This window comes from Typha latifolia, chromosome 3, assembly GCF_019914945.1.
Source record: "Typha latifolia isolate L0001 chromosome 3, TyphaL0001v2, whole genome shotgun sequence".
In the NCBI taxonomy this organism is placed as follows: domain Eukaryota; kingdom Viridiplantae; phylum Streptophyta; class Magnoliopsida; order Poales; family Typhaceae; genus Typha; species Typha latifolia.
Genome location: NC_133088.1, coordinates 16,346,919 through 16,362,672, shown reverse-complemented (window position 1 = coordinate 16,362,672; position 15,754 = coordinate 16,346,919). Strand labels below are relative to the sequence as shown.

Sequence of the window (15,754 nt, the reverse complement as noted above, 5' to 3'; positions counted from 1 at the left end):
ATTCTTATTTCGTCAAAAGATTACTTTCTAAATTGACAGTAGGTGAAAATATCTAAAACAACATTTATGTCCACAGCGAAGTGAACGAACCCCTAAACAGCTGCATTAATTTTTTGCTTCCCTTTGTTTTCATTGCAAAGAGTTTCTTATTTTACGTTTAAAATTCAAAGTCTAAATTAGACAATAAGATGAGAAAAATAGAACTATTGCATATATACACAATAATATGTAACAAGTACATCCTCAAAAAGACTGCACAAACCCTGGAAAAAAATATATAATTTCATGGACTATGTGAAATTACTTTGATCAAGTATGAAGCTGCTCAGTTTGCTGAGCTGAGATCGGGGGTTGCGTTTCTTGTTTGTCCACCAGTACAGACCTTGGAGGAGGGCCGCATATGCTCAAAACGACCTGCTCACAAGCCAAAAGGTTACAGATGCAGCCTCTACTCTCGGGGAGGGGAAAATGGAGGAGGTTTCAGTCACTTACAGGCAAGAACACGAGTCCGTGCAAGAAACCAATGAGAACCAGTGCCAAGTACATTTGAAAATAATAAACCTGAAAAATAATTTTGGAACTGATGTTTATAACTTGCTATTTATAGGGAGAAAAATATCTGGAATTGAGTTACGAGGATGGGATCAGAGACCACAAAAACTTCTGATCTTGCAAAACGAAGGACTATAACTCCAACTAGTTTTGTCAGCGTGATTCCACTGCAGAAAAGGAGGAGGAATATGTCATACAACTTTCTAGGTGAAAATATTCTGGAGAAGAAAATAAATGTCATGTGAACATTCACAAATTTTATTCATACTAATTTTGATAAATTGCAACTTCAAAGGTGTACACATTAATAGCTACACACAACTACAGATGAGCAATAATCGAAGTAATATATGAAAGACGGAGACCCTGAGCCATGCAGATGATCCATAGATTAAATGATCTAGCTTTACAGCATTATTCAGAAATCACCAACCAATACCTTTTGTGGATATTTCTGCAAACTTATATGGGCAATGATTTGATACTAACCAATTAGTTATTAAAAATAATTTTTATCCATTGATAAATTAAAGGGTATATAAGACATTTTACATATATGACTAGATTAATCGATAAAAAATTAGAATTTAAGTATTTTCTTATTGCCGTTTCCTTAATAATAGGAGTGACAACTTCTACTAATTTATTGTTATTTTTATCTTTTATAAATAAGAGAGAGAATGACTAATTTTCCTTTCAATTTAGAAAAGTAACCAGTACTTCCGATTAATTTTATTTAGTATTATTTAATTTCAACAGTTCAATTAAGAGAAATTAATAGTTTTTATTGAATCATTTGTCAACTTATATAACTTATGAATAATGACAACTGACCTGAATACGGAGGCGCCCATTGTACACAAAGCCTTTTTCGCCCTAGTCTCTCTATCTCCGCTGCTTACCTGTGACCAGCAGAATTGTATTAACTATAACAATAAAGCATTTGCATAGATTAAGCCTTATAGAACATAAGTATTCCTATTTACAAGCACAATGTGACATTTTCTTAATAAAATATAGTCAATTAATAATGATAATAGATACGTCAATGAACACAACGAAATTCAAACATATGTTCATCCCAAAACCAAAGAAAAAGGAAAGTACCTACACAATGTCACTATCTCTGTTAGTATCTATATTGCTGATTCGGTTTTAGACTATTTTTTGATTGCATAAATTCTAAAAAAATAATAGAAAATATAGAAAAACCTAAGAAGTTTAGGAAAACAAAGATAAGAAAATTTAGATTACGAATATACCATAGTAACAACATAATATAATGAGTAAAATTACCAAGAACAACATTGAATTTCAAATAAATCCAATAAATACATGTGTTGATCGCCATCATCACCTCTACAATAAAGGTGGTGGGAAGCCTCCTGATGAGGCTAACAACCACATTCACAACATAGGAGAGAGTGAAGAAAGAAAAAAATAGCAACAAAAATGAAAAGTGTAAGAACAGAAAAATGAAAAAGAAAAGAGAGGGGTCGCACGTGCCAGTGCACATGCACCTCCTCCCCTTCCTTCTTCGCAGTTACGCGACAGGAAGAGTGGTTGCAAGATTTTCGGCCACTTCGAATCCGAGTCCGGTCCCACATAAAAATTTGTAATCCACCTTATAAATCAAAACCCTAACTCTATTATTTTCCCTTACGCCGTTCTCTCTCTCCCTTTCCTTCCTGTCAGAGCACCCACTGTCAAATCGGAGCGTTGGAGCACTACTGGAGCAATCGAAGAGCACTCAACAACTCATCGATCAATCCTCTCCCATCCCTCATAATCAATTTAAAGTTCAATAGGTTAGAATAGAAATACCTATTTTTGGGTGAAGTTGCGTCGTTGGTGAATCGAGCCAACCGGTAGTTATGGATTGATGCCGCTCGTGTGCCGGAGCTTCGCGTTGTTAGCCTCATGCCATAGGCACGCTTCTCTAGAGCCCTCGTGGCTCGATCTGTGGTAGAAGGTGATTCCATGGTCGTCGACCATGGAGTCGAGCAGCTATTCGACAACGATGACTTCTCCACTTTGTGTGGTCAACGTAGTCGCGAGGGTGGCGGGGAGCTTGTGGTGTGGCCGGTGGACCACCGACGACGTTGATCGCCGATAGCTTTTCGTCTCCCTTCCTTCTTCGTTGGGCTTTATGTCAAGGGTGGAGAACTCGAGCAAAGCGAGCTCACCCCTCTTATTTTGAATTCGGATTGGGTTTGGATTTCGAATCCAAAGAGTCCAACCCGATTCATTAGGTTTGTGGGATTGGGCTTAAAATTTACCTTTCGGTTTGGTGGGTTGTGAGCTAGTCGCAGCCCAACCTGGGTGCTAATGGGTTTTAGGCCATAAGCCCAACCCACTTAATGTTCTAAACTAGCAATGGGTCAACTACAGTTCAGCCTAACTTTTTGGGCTTAATTTAGCTCATTTTAACAAATTATTTAGTTTTAAAAATTCAAAAATTATGTTAGAGATTATATTAAAATTAAGTTATTTCTTTATTACTTGAAGGTGGTGACTTTTAGCACGTGGACTAGAGATTAGATATTTCGGTTATTTTATCTACTCAGGTGAGTGAGTTCACTCATATATTTATTTGTATCGTATTTCGTGCTTTTATTTAATCAGACCACGTATTTCTTTATGTGCAAATTAGTTATTATATTTTCTGTATGCAATTATAAAATTCAATGCATCGCTATACTTCATACAAATAGCAATTTTAATAAACAAGAATATAAGTGAAAAAACATAACTGATATTTGGAATGACTTAGAGACTAGTCTCAGTATAGATCGTTTGTGATTTTTCGTGATGACTCAAATCTACCTGAAAATTCAAGATAAAGTCTTATTTTAGATCAATACAATGACTTTCTTATGTGACTTTGATAGGGTTAGGAAGCAGTCTCATATTAAATCGAAAGACTTCCGAAGGTGATCCTAATCTCTCTCAACGGTTAGTAAAAGAGACATGGTGCATTTATCTCATAGTGACACATCTTGGCGACCATTATCAAATCAGCTATAAGAAAAATTCCCAAGTATCATCTCGAGATGACTTCTAATTGATGTGGATCTATAGAATATTGTCTCAATTGAGACAAATGACATTATTATTATTATTATTAACATTATTATTGTTACTATAAGCATACTTAGTAAAATTATTATTTTATATCATTGGATTTGGATTTAGTTCAAGTTATATTTATGGGTTTGAATTTATTTGGCTTTTGAGAGGATTTCACTAAGCTGATATTGGACTAATACAATTAGATTTGGATTTAGTTCAAGTTTAGTCTGCATAAAAGAAAAATCAAAATATTGTGTTTATAGTTGATATTGGACTGATACTAAGCTGAAACCAAGGAAAAACTGATTTCGGCTCCAATTTTCAGATTAATAAAGATAATAACGATATGTATTGAACTATTGGTATTGGTTGATACTTCAAATTTCAAACCATCTCTACTGAGTTCTACCACATAGTACTAAAGAGTTTTTGACCAAACTAGACCCAATTTCAAACTATCTCTATTGAATTCTACCGCATAGTAACAAGGAGTTTTTGACCAAACTAGACCTACTCAGAAGCTTATTTACCCAAATAGTCCAATTTAAATAAATTTTTGACATATTAATTTAAAATTTCTTAAAATTTAGGGGAAATCTAATCAGTGCCAAGATTTTAGCTAAATTATAAATTTTGGTTCTAAATCAACTCATATGGAGTTGATCTAATATATTCTTATACCAGTTTGGACCCAATTTAAATGAATTTGATGTATTAATTTTAAATTTTTTTAAGATTTTAGAGAATTATTGGACAAAATCAAATTTTCTTTTTTATTCCTACATTTTAAAGAGTATTTTTCATAGATCTAAAACCAAAATGCTACATCTATGTAGAACCCTTGCAAATAATTGATCAAGCTCAATTTTACTAGATCTATTATTTATACACTCTAAATTAGTTTTTAAATATAAAATAAAATAATTTTAAAAATGTGTTGTTAAACCCTAATTGGCACACCCTGACGCATGGCTATGCCACTGGCACAATCCCTGCCGGCTAGTGATACTCCATCAGTACAACCATCCTCGCCGAAACTGATCTTAAAAGTTTTTTTTTAAGAATTTAATATAGTTCAAAGTATGCCCAACAGGCAACAGCAGTTCAATTGTTCTGGACCTTAACCAGAACCTGATATTATCTGAAACCTAGAACCTAAACTTAAAGCATATACAATACTACAATAGACACATTAAAACAATATAATGTAGTTGTTGGACATAAACTACAAACCTAAAGTCATACTTCATGCAGGAATTTAGTTATGGAGTTCTGGCCAAAAATGTCTATGGTCCAATTAAGAAGAAACTTATTTCTGCATACACCAATTGGTGAAATGAGAACATAATGTTCAGTTGTTTCAAAATCCTTGCATTATGGTAGTAAAAAGGGCATCTGATGAACAACACAAGTAGGCATAAGATGGCATCTGTCTTGCCAGAAAGACTTGAACTATAAGTATGAATCAATGAGTTGACAAGGCACGTAGGCTTGGCATTGACCCCCTATATGTAAATATGTGATACAGACTACTGGGTTATAGTAACAGACTACTGGGTTTCTCCAAGTTGCTCAAGTTTGGACATTATGTGTGTTCAGAAGTGCAAAAAGTCAATATTTGACTTCAGATATATAAATCCAGATCTATTGAACTTCAAAACATTCCTGCTGCTGAATTCAACAATCGAAAAAAGAATGGAACTTAAGTAGGGAGACAACCTCGACTCCAATGCATAAATTACACACAAAGAAATAAAGATCAATCCCAGGAACAGAAAATTCGTGGAAAATATCAAAGTTCAAACTTTTCTTCTTTTTTCGACAATAAGGATCATTTCCATGATAGCGGCAGTGAATATTGATTGTACCAACAATGACAATAGAAGATTGTAAGTAAAACCTTATCTACCAATTGGTTCTAAAGATCATTTTGCCAAAAGAGTTTAGACTTTAAATGGAAAAGATGACTATAAGCCTATAACTATATGAACATGGTTGCTGACTTAGCGTAATCTGAGCAGTTGATGAATTTATTGTGGAACAGAAAGTGTTACCAACTTCAATTTCATGGTGTTCTAAGTTGACAAAGGGAATAAAAATATACTAACCGAGAAGGTATGTGTGATATGAACACAGAACTCAACAGCAATTCCTATTGACATGACAAGGTTTACAACAGAAATTGCATTCAACTGAATTTCCAGGATAGCCATGATTCCCTGCAAATAATATGTCAAATAAGTATAGGGAAGCAAGAATCTAGTAATTTACTGTAGATAATGACAGTACCAGACCAAAATAATACAAACTGAAAAATAGAAGAAAGTCCCTTGTATGAAGAAACATAAAAGGAAGTGGCAGATGCTGTACGATAGTAGCTAAAGTAGGCAATTTTCCACCATTATTTATTACAAAGTTATGAAATTCATATAAAGAAATGTTCCACCTATTATTTGTGATGATTAGAAATAACCTAATGTTGAGAATGTTATCAATAAATTGGCAGATATTTTACAACTAGCTACAAATGGTATCCCAATCCTCTATAATTGGTATAGAATTCCTCTAATCAAACAAAGGAGGGACTTGGACTGAAGCCGCAAGCCAACCAACAAGTGGAGCGTCATCTTGCATTGGAATTTTCTGAGGTGTTCTAGGACAATGTGAGGAGGTTACTCTAGCCATGGGAGAAGTCCAGATAGGGAAGAAAGATGAGAGCCCTAGTTCTGTAGATTTTTCTTTTCCTTCAGGCCAAAAAAAAGCCAAAGAAAGTAGACATGTACTATAAGTATATGAATCTATGGTTTAAGGTTATATCTTCTCTCTTCTTCTGCTTGCTTTTAGAAAAAGTAACTATCAGGTGCTTGGTAAAATTGTCAAAAATATGAAAAGCTATTTGATAAATATAAACACCAGCCAAAAAAAAAGCATGAACCGCATAGTTAATGAGAAAGATCAAGAGTTGGAGTTATTCTTGAGAATACCATCATATCCAGAACAATCATCCCTATTGTTACCAAAATGATTGCTGAAGCCCATAAACTGGAAAAGTTAAAAAGTAACTATTAGTTCTAAATAAGAAAACAGATTACCAAGGATAAATAGTATTCCCAATAACTTCAAAGGGGAATTGTGGTTAAAAATGTTACTGACCTGCCGGTGACTGCCAGACAAACAATAAATACAGCACCTGTTCACAATTGCAAATCAATACCATGATAAAAAAATGAATTAAATTATTTGCAATTTTTAGAAACCGAATCAAACTACTACAAGCATTTGCAATGTTTATAAGTTATAACTGAACAAGAATATTTTGCACAACTTTTTTAGCACAGTACTGCAAATGTGAATGATTGAGAATGGGATAAGAACAATAGGTTACTTTAATACTTCAATTGAAAAAAAAGAATAGTATTATTATATTCATTTTAGAGAAAATATCATATTTAAATCACTTAAAACTTTCTGAATGGTACACAGATGAAATAACTTTTGTTGTGGCATGCTGAGGCCATTCCAGGGCAAATGCTACCATGCCAATGGTACATGATGGGCATCAGCATGGCACAGGGAGTACCAGGACAAATTACTCACATCATTAAATAAAACAAGAAAAAGGCATCCAAGGATCTTGCCAGTGGGGTCAAATAAGGGCAAGATGTGCACAGCCTTACTGCCATCATTTGTGAGGATCAACGGGTTGAACCCATGAGCACCTGCATACCAAGAGGGAAACCCCCCTATTTTTGCTAAAACACTAATTAACAAATTTTCAATTGAATATTTTGCATTCTTATGTTGCAATGCAAACTCGGTTACTTCTGTGGTATGAAGTTTCACCCACAATGGAACTATAATGGCCAAATCTTAACGAAAACTAAAGCTGAAAATATCAAGATTTCTGTTTTTGACATTTTTTTTGGACCACAACAGGCTAAAACCATTCTATTTCAGCCTAAAATATTCATTTCTTTCTAGGATTCAAAACCGAAATTTCAGACCATCTCCACTCTTGGAACAGATTCAACTTGGGCCTCCCACAGTCCAAGCCTATAGATAATGTTACTGCTAAAAGAATACACATATTTTCAAAAACTAGCATTCTGATATTTCTTTAAATATGGTTGTACTCATTAATTCATGAAAACTCTGCATGCATTAGTCTAGAAAAGGATGGGAAAGAGATTCAGATGAATTAAGAACCCAAATAACCTTCTGTTTTAAACATTTAATCAGTCAATGCTTGAATCCAGTAATATATTCTATCAGTATAAATCATGCCAAATAAAAAGTAAAATAGCAAGTGCTGCAACAAGCAGTCTGACTTGCATAGCAGCTTCACAAATCCCAATTGACAGAATTAGAAGAAAAACTAACCGAGACCAATAGATATGTTGATCAGTGCTGTCTTCCATATATCCAGATATTGCTCGAAGAATATATAGAAAACTGAATATGGAAAAATTTCCATCTGCATAGAACAGTATGTGCATAATTATGAAAAGCTTCATCTTGTAATAACAATCATGATGCACTTCCTAACTAAGAAGGGAGCACTAACTACAACAGAGCTACAAGCACAGAACATCTCCAATAGAGAAAACATAAACCAAATGGCATACAGTTTAACTAAACTTGAGCCACAATTCCCAACACAAAATTGTCCTATCCTGCCCAGTTAAAGAAATATGCTGAAATTTAACTGTTGAGAACACCATAATGCTGTGGAAAAAAGAATGTCGTACCTGCAAAGAATCAGAAATTCTTTTACTGAAATCCCGTGAAGCTCTCATTGCATTTACATAATCGCTCTGGATTAAAATCCAATAAACAGTCAACTTCGCGAATGCAGAGAAAATGTGGCAATAATTAGATTAAATTGCAGGTTTTATTCATTACTTGCTGATTAAGTGGAGTGTGATATGTTCGAAATGCTGATGCTTGGATAATACCACTTTCATAACCTGAAAAATGAACGTACTAATCAACTTTGACAGCAACTGCCACTGCATAATTGCGAAATGCTATGGATACTGAATATCTTCTATTATGGATAAGGTGCAAGGGTTGATACATACCACTGAGATCCACATTAGTACTATAGGCTCCTTTTCCACCCTTAGCACAATCAGAAGATGGCAGTGCATTGAGAAACCATGGAAGTTTTTCTTTGAATTGCACTGTCGATGGGCGGCCCTCATGTAAATCTGAATAGCGGAAACACTGAAAACACCAGAATAACATTAACATGATATGAAAATTTTAAAACTTACAAATGCATATATACTTCAGAAAGTAGAGAGCTGAGTTACAAGTAAAATATAAGCTGAAATAATACTCCAAATCAATAACTATATATTGAGAAAACATAGGCTTTTTTCTACGGGTAGATTATCGCTAGTTGGATTTATTCACTAATTCAAACATCATAAGAGAATAAATAACAGTCATTTTTAATAGGGCAAAGTTTTCTACAAGATAATCAGTACTCAGAACCTAGATCTGGAGAGAAATTACCGTAGTACAGTCTTTGCATATTTTGCTTACACCACACGAGCCTTGATCAGGGTGACAGCAGGGAGGCTACAAAACATGCAGTGCAAGTCAGTACACTTAATATGTGCTAACAAAGTACAAACAACATCTTCTAAAATCCACTATAAAATCCACTAAGGCACATACTCCCTCCATTTTGTAATTAAGAATTATGCTTGGTTAAGCATAATATCTGCACATCTTAAGATGAGATCATTCATGTAAAGATAGGAGAATTTGCCATGGAAGAAAGGGTAGCCTATTGGAGAAAGATAAGGGGGAAATAGGAAACTTCATGTAAAAAACTTTGTTTAATGATTTGTATAGGCTTAACACTACATAATGTACTCAGGTCTTTTCAAAGGAGTTAATGATTCATAATCAGTTGTAGACTATGAAGCACGGAAACTTCAAATAGCATGTCGTATCCGACACTTGTCGGACACTTCTATAATGTATTAGACATTTAAAAAAATTATAGAATAAATTTGGAGACTCTTTAGATACTTTTAGATACTCTTGAGAAATGTTTTAGACATAAGATTTATCATATGCTATAAAAGTTGATAATATAAATCATCTGTTTTAGGAATTTTTTGCATATGCTATAGAAATATAATGCAACAATCACAAGTTAGTGTATACAAGAAAATTAATATTAATACAAATTATTATAAAATTACAGATTCATCTATGTTATCCACTATAGTTAAGTTATGGTAGTTAGTTATTTATTGAATTGTATTGTCATGTATTAGTATTATCATTTTTGGCTTTGTGGTATTATGTATATTTTATATTTCTCTCATGAATAATTTACGCATGCTTGTGTATTTATACTATAAATTTAGAAAAATATTTCTTTAAACATATCGATGTAATATATAATGCTTTTATTTATTTATTTTGCTATGTCATAAACGTATCGTGTCTTGTTTTTTTAAGATTTGTCATATCCCCATGTTTGTATCGTGTTATATTCATCTCTGTGCTTCTTAGATTGTAGACTATCTCAACTGTCCAACACCGTAGATCCTAGTATACACCACCAAAACTCCAAGTCCTGATATATAGCACCAAAATAATCAAGAAACCAGAAGAAAAAGAAAAACCCCAAAGTCTTGAGACATTTTCCCTATGCACAAGCCATCACAAAAACAAATGGAACATGCTAATACCATGAAATACATGCATCCCACATTTTCAATTACACTTCAACCATCAAGGTCTACACTATCTAAAATTCATGGAAACTAATGCCTTGAAATCTTAGGGGCATTTGGTTTTCATGTGTTACAAGATACAACATCTATAGTATTAAATGAGCGAAACAATGTAAACAAAATTCTTGTATCTTTCCTCTTTTCTTCCCATTAAAGGTTGAGATAATATGTTTTGATATCCATTAAGCGGATGGCGAGATGATGCATGTGAGCCCATTTTACCCCTTGGAAAGGACAATTCATGGGATCCATATATTTACAAGTTACAACTGATTGTTGTGTTACACTTAATATCGGTAGATACAGTATTTTCAAATACATGAAACATTGATGGCGATAATTTCAAGTTAGATAACCTATATTTCAGCTTTTGTTTATTTTGGAAGTGTTAATAACCTATATTTCAGCTTTTGTTTATTTTGGAAGTGTTAATTGTAAATTTCTAATTTCTAGAATATAAGATAAAGTTTGTAGTCCATGGATATGCACCATCTAAAAAGAAAGGAGGAAAAGAGCAACCTGATCATCTGGAGGACAGTAGCTTCCATTTACAAATTTTCTACAGCAACTAAATGCTTCCGGAGACAACCATATAAGGAAGTCATCAAGCCATGAAGCAGCAGGCTTAGCAATATAACTCGATTCAGAAACTAAAGATGCTTTTGCTATCTGCAAAAGAAAAAACAGTTATATGTAGAAGCATGGGTTAACAAACTCAGTCGTTTGACACATCAAATTTATTCTTTAGTTGTATCAGAAAACAGTTTCAATTTTCAAAAGCTTCATATCTGATGCAGTTACTCTTTGAAACATGGAGCAATTGAGCAAAAGAGTCTAACCATTGTAAATAAGGTTTTTTACCTCATTCAAGAGAGAATCCGAGTCACATTGGCTGATGGAACATATCTGGTTTGTTTGATTTGACTCCAAGCTGGGAAAGAGTAACAAATAATATTGAGGCCCATTTGTATACATCATTCTATTACTGGTCTTCCATTGAGTCTTATATTCTAAAGATAAAATGATTAAAATAGCTTCCACAGTCTGATATGTAAATTAACAAAAGAAATCCATTAACATGCATGACTTATATGAAATAATCAATTTGTATGGTCTAATAACCTAATGATATAATCTACCTATCTTTTCAGCCCTTTGAAACTACTGCATAGCATCCAGCAGTTTATCCACAGTGACAGATACACCAGCCTATATAGGGCATGCCCAGGTCTATACTAGTGTAATACCAAAGTTACAAACAACAAAATACATGATTAGACTCCATTATAAAGAAAAGAGGGTCATTAGCTGTTACTGTTCTTAGTTCATTAGTCTAGCAGGAAGAGCTGTTCATGAATCACAACAGGAATAATAGTTGTTAAATCATTAATGGCAGCAGTAGTGCAATACTAGAACTTGGAAACCCTTAGTCCGATTTTAACCAAAAGCCAACAAAAAGTATTGCTTGAATAACAAGTTCTGGTTTGTCATATAATTAGGTAGCCAGTTCGCTGAAACTTGGAAGCATACCACTGTCAGTTATGTCATGCTAAATACCTGTAATTGAAATCCTTTAGCACAAAATATAATGGTGGTCCAACTCTAAGATACTTAGCAAGATCATCAAAATAATCCTGCAGAAAATATAATTGAACAAGTCATAAGAAACAAAGAATATTTAAATTATAGGAGAGCCATAATATTAAGAATTATATTGAAAGCAAACCTGCAAATAAGAATCTCGAGGAAGAACAACTTTTTGCTCCAGACCAGGTTGAAGTCTTGTACATAATGCCTGAGTTATTAGAAAAGATATATGTGACCACAACAAGAAACCACTAACACCAATGATAAGTAGAATTAACAGTATCAAGTATCAACATTATATTCATTACTTTCTATTTCTAATATTCGATAAGGCGACAAGAGAGTCAAACGACCTAATTAAATATTTTCCATCACAGTTGACAGTAGCATATAAATCAGCATAAAGCCAAATTACAGTAAACTTTTCCTTGTTGAGAAGTCCAGATATGGAACTCAAAGTTTCAAATATATGTTAGTATGTTACCCCCTTACATGAGATAACAAAAAGGAGAGGAAAACGAAACTGATATTATGTACATCTACCCAAACAGGCAGTTTAATATGTTCAACTAATACCACCAGAGAGGTTAATGCACAAAATATAAAGCATATTCCCCTACAGCATATATTGCCAATTATTCTCTCAGTCAACTCGTTTATCACTAGGTCATCATGTCCCAAGTTTGCGCAACTGCAAAGGATCATCTCTAGATTCCTAGGTACAAATATCAAGTAACTGCTGCAACACATAATGTAACCGATTAAAAGCTACATACCCAAATTAGCTAACTGATATAATCGGAAAATCTACATGATAGACAGATCTGAACTTACTACTAAGCTAATTTATGTACCAGTTTAAGATTATAGCAGTAGAAATAAAAAATTGAATACATACATAAAAAGCAAGAATTATCATTAGGAAGAAGAAATGAAAGGAGTATAACTCACAAGGCTGATGAAAGCAAAGCCAACAAATACAGCAACAACTATAAGCTTAACCCCTCGAAGGTTAAGAATAGGTGCATGGACGTCCTACATAAGGAAAATCACGTCAGTTCTTTACTGCTAAATTTAAGCAAGATAGTGGTGATTCTTAAATTCATAGAGTAGATTGAAAGTTGATTGATCAGCAGTTCAGCACTTCAATTATTTATTGTTTAAGATGTTTAAATTTTCTAAAGTAGCAAGAATCTAACAAATTAAGATAACATGGTTGAGGAAAAATAATGTATAAGAACAAGAAACTAAAACTAGTATCAAACTTTCAATGGAGCTTATTTTTACTATATTAATCTGCTGTACAAAAAGAGGTCCTAAAGGATCCAGAAAGGGAAATAGAAACAAAAGAAACATCTTCAAATATGATGGAATGCTACAAAAGAGAAATAATCAATATGCTTCAGCAGCAAGAGAAATCTATCGATCTATCTATATATTATGTAGCCAAAGATTAAATTATAGCAACAAGTTGTAATTTGCAATATGGATATATTGGTTAAAGCATGAAGGATGAGCCCAATATTACCTTCATATAACGTCCAAGTAATCCAATCTCATGTTGGCTACTACCTGAAGTTCATAAAGTGTTCAGATGTAATCAGTAAACAAACACAACACAGAAAAGGCTCTGCAAAGCTATAGCAACTGAAGAATAACTAAGTAGACATACAAGCAAAGCTCAGAAAGTACCTTTAATGCCAGGTTTATTTGGAAGTTTTACACATGGAACACAATCAACCCTACCATCTTCAGCCCTTAAGAAGTCAAAGCCAATCAGTGCAACAAAGGCTGTTATTTGCAGAAGGAAGTCCAGAAAGACAGCCAAAGCTGCAAAATAAGCAGGGAGTAAGGATGGTCAAATCAAACAAGGATAAAAAATAACACATATATGGTAAGAAAAATGATCTAACCAGCAAACATAGAGAATATCCTGCATGCAGGCATTGGAGTAAAAGTACCAACAGCAAAAGCTAAACATTCAGACAAACTAGCAAGCGTAATAGATGGTCCAACTTCCACTAGTGCATTGCTTATCCGTCCTTCTAAGGCCAACTCTGATGATTGACGTTTCACAGCATGCACCAGGATACACATGTTGTCCACTCCAACCTGGTATGCATCACAAGGATCAGCTTGTTACATGTCAAAACATGATATGGGGAATAAATAAGAAATTGTTATGCTCATCTACCAAATAAAATAATATTTTTCTAGTGTATGATATAGAAGAGAAAAAACCACTGTACTAGCAATTGGTGAGTAAACATATAATTAGAGTCAAATCAATCTCGTGAATTAAATAAAAATAAAAAAAACCTCAATTTATTTAAGTCAAGTTCACTTTTTAAGCCCATCAAAATACTCCGAGCTCAAAAGTGAGGGGTTGTCAGGATATAAAGGATAAAAACTGCTGAGATCTCTAACACCTTTAAGCTTTAGAAGTTAACATCTAGATAAAGTAAAACATGCTGTACTTGTGCATCTTAAGTGAAGTATGGATGCAGACAAGAAATAGTTGATTCTTCAAGGACACAACAAAGTTTGACCTAGAGTTATTGAGGCTATTCTATAAATTTATCCAACATTCTAACTATTATAAGGCCTCCAAATATTTAGCCATACAATATAAAAGTCACTTCAGTTGACAATGAAATATTATTTATACTTATGAAACCCATCATAATTAGTGATTTTTTTATTTATTGTTATTCATAGTATTAGTGGGTATGCAAGTGGTAAATGTGAAGATACATATATATAAAACGCAAGAAAATATGTGAACTTCAGTAAATTATAAGTTATGACTGTATTTACATGTTGATGCATGGTAATACACACCTCAGATCCCCCGGTAATTTTGACCGCTAGAGAATGCAATTGCAACAGAATTTACATTTGCAAAATAATGATTTACAGCATGAAAGGTAGGAAATATTAGGATATAAACATCTACATTGAAGCTTTTGTGAAAACAGTAGCACACAATGAAAATTACATATGAAAACAAGAATTAACCTAGAATGATTGATCATCTAAGATGTGAACTCATGCTCAACATAAAGAGACAAGTCTTTGACAACCGACAAATAATAGTATGTAACACACTTTAAGATGATTAAACAATTATGATCAGAGATAACTAAGAAGAGCATATCATGGTTGTGCTTTGGTCTCAAAACAGAAATAATAAATGTAAGCAATAAACTTACAGCTAAGACAAGAAAAGGAATAACTTCCATTATGATGAGTGTCGACTTCACCCCAATGGCACTAAAGAATCCAATTGACCCAAGAACAGAGAGCATAACTAGAAAAACACCTGACAGACCAAGCAAAACCTGGAAACATCATATTAATTGGACATAAAATAAGTAAGTGTTACATAATTGTTGAAACAAAACATTAAGCAGCAGTTTTCGAAGGAGGAAAAGATGATATCAGAATCTATGAATAAATTAAGGGCAGTCATGCTAGTTGCATGGTAACTGACTCAGGGTATGTAAATTAGCCATAGGCATAAGTGCCAAACAGCATGGATGACAGTGATTGCACACCCTCATGTCAACTTGTCTATGTTGTTCAGTAGGTGCTGCACAAGGTAGGTAGAGGTCAATATGGGGCAACACTTGTAACAACAATAAAAATTAATACGATAATAATGAGAGACACATGTCACTATCTCAAAACTAAAAATACATTACTACGATCACAACCTTGTACTAACATCAAAGCACAAGTTCCTAAAGGTTTGTCAGAGAACTCATTGTCAGACCTTATTT

The 15,754-nt window shown here is 33.6% G+C and overlaps 1 protein-coding gene across 2 annotated transcripts in view; it reads right to left on the bottom strand.

Annotated features, from left to right (window-relative positions):
- Nucleotides 1-189: 189 nt before the first annotated feature.
- Nucleotides 190-15,754, bottom strand: part of LOC140784433 (uncharacterized) — a 33,100-nt gene continuing 17,535 nt past the window's right edge. For both annotated transcript variants that reach the window (XM_073131847.1, XM_073131848.1), the window contains 21 exons: nucleotides 15,185-15,313; nucleotides 13,886-14,084; nucleotides 13,665-13,802; nucleotides 13,501-13,544; nucleotides 12,924-13,007; nucleotides 12,112-12,180; nucleotides 11,943-12,019; nucleotides 11,247-11,316; nucleotides 10,905-11,054; nucleotides 9,145-9,210; nucleotides 8,706-8,850; nucleotides 8,527-8,591; nucleotides 8,373-8,438; nucleotides 8,005-8,098; nucleotides 6,778-6,814; nucleotides 6,609-6,666; nucleotides 5,733-5,843; nucleotides 1,387-1,454; nucleotides 653-719; nucleotides 493-561; nucleotides 190-414 (listed from right to left, as the gene is read on the bottom strand). In XM_073131847.1, the coding sequence (XP_072987948.1) occupies nucleotides 310-414; nucleotides 493-561; nucleotides 653-719; nucleotides 1,387-1,454; nucleotides 5,733-5,843; nucleotides 6,609-6,666; nucleotides 6,778-6,814; nucleotides 8,005-8,098; nucleotides 8,373-8,438; nucleotides 8,527-8,591; nucleotides 8,706-8,850; nucleotides 9,145-9,210; nucleotides 10,905-11,054; nucleotides 11,247-11,316; nucleotides 11,943-12,019; nucleotides 12,112-12,180; nucleotides 12,924-13,007; nucleotides 13,501-13,544; nucleotides 13,665-13,802; nucleotides 13,886-14,084; nucleotides 15,185-15,313 (1,911 nt within the window). In that variant the 3' untranslated portion in view covers nucleotides 190-309. The remainder of the gene's footprint in view (nucleotides 415-492; nucleotides 562-652; nucleotides 720-1,386; nucleotides 1,455-5,732; nucleotides 5,844-6,608; nucleotides 6,667-6,777; nucleotides 6,815-8,004; nucleotides 8,099-8,372; nucleotides 8,439-8,526; nucleotides 8,592-8,705; nucleotides 8,851-9,144; nucleotides 9,211-10,904; nucleotides 11,055-11,246; nucleotides 11,317-11,942; nucleotides 12,020-12,111; nucleotides 12,181-12,923; nucleotides 13,008-13,500; nucleotides 13,545-13,664; nucleotides 13,803-13,885; nucleotides 14,085-15,184; nucleotides 15,314-15,754) is intronic.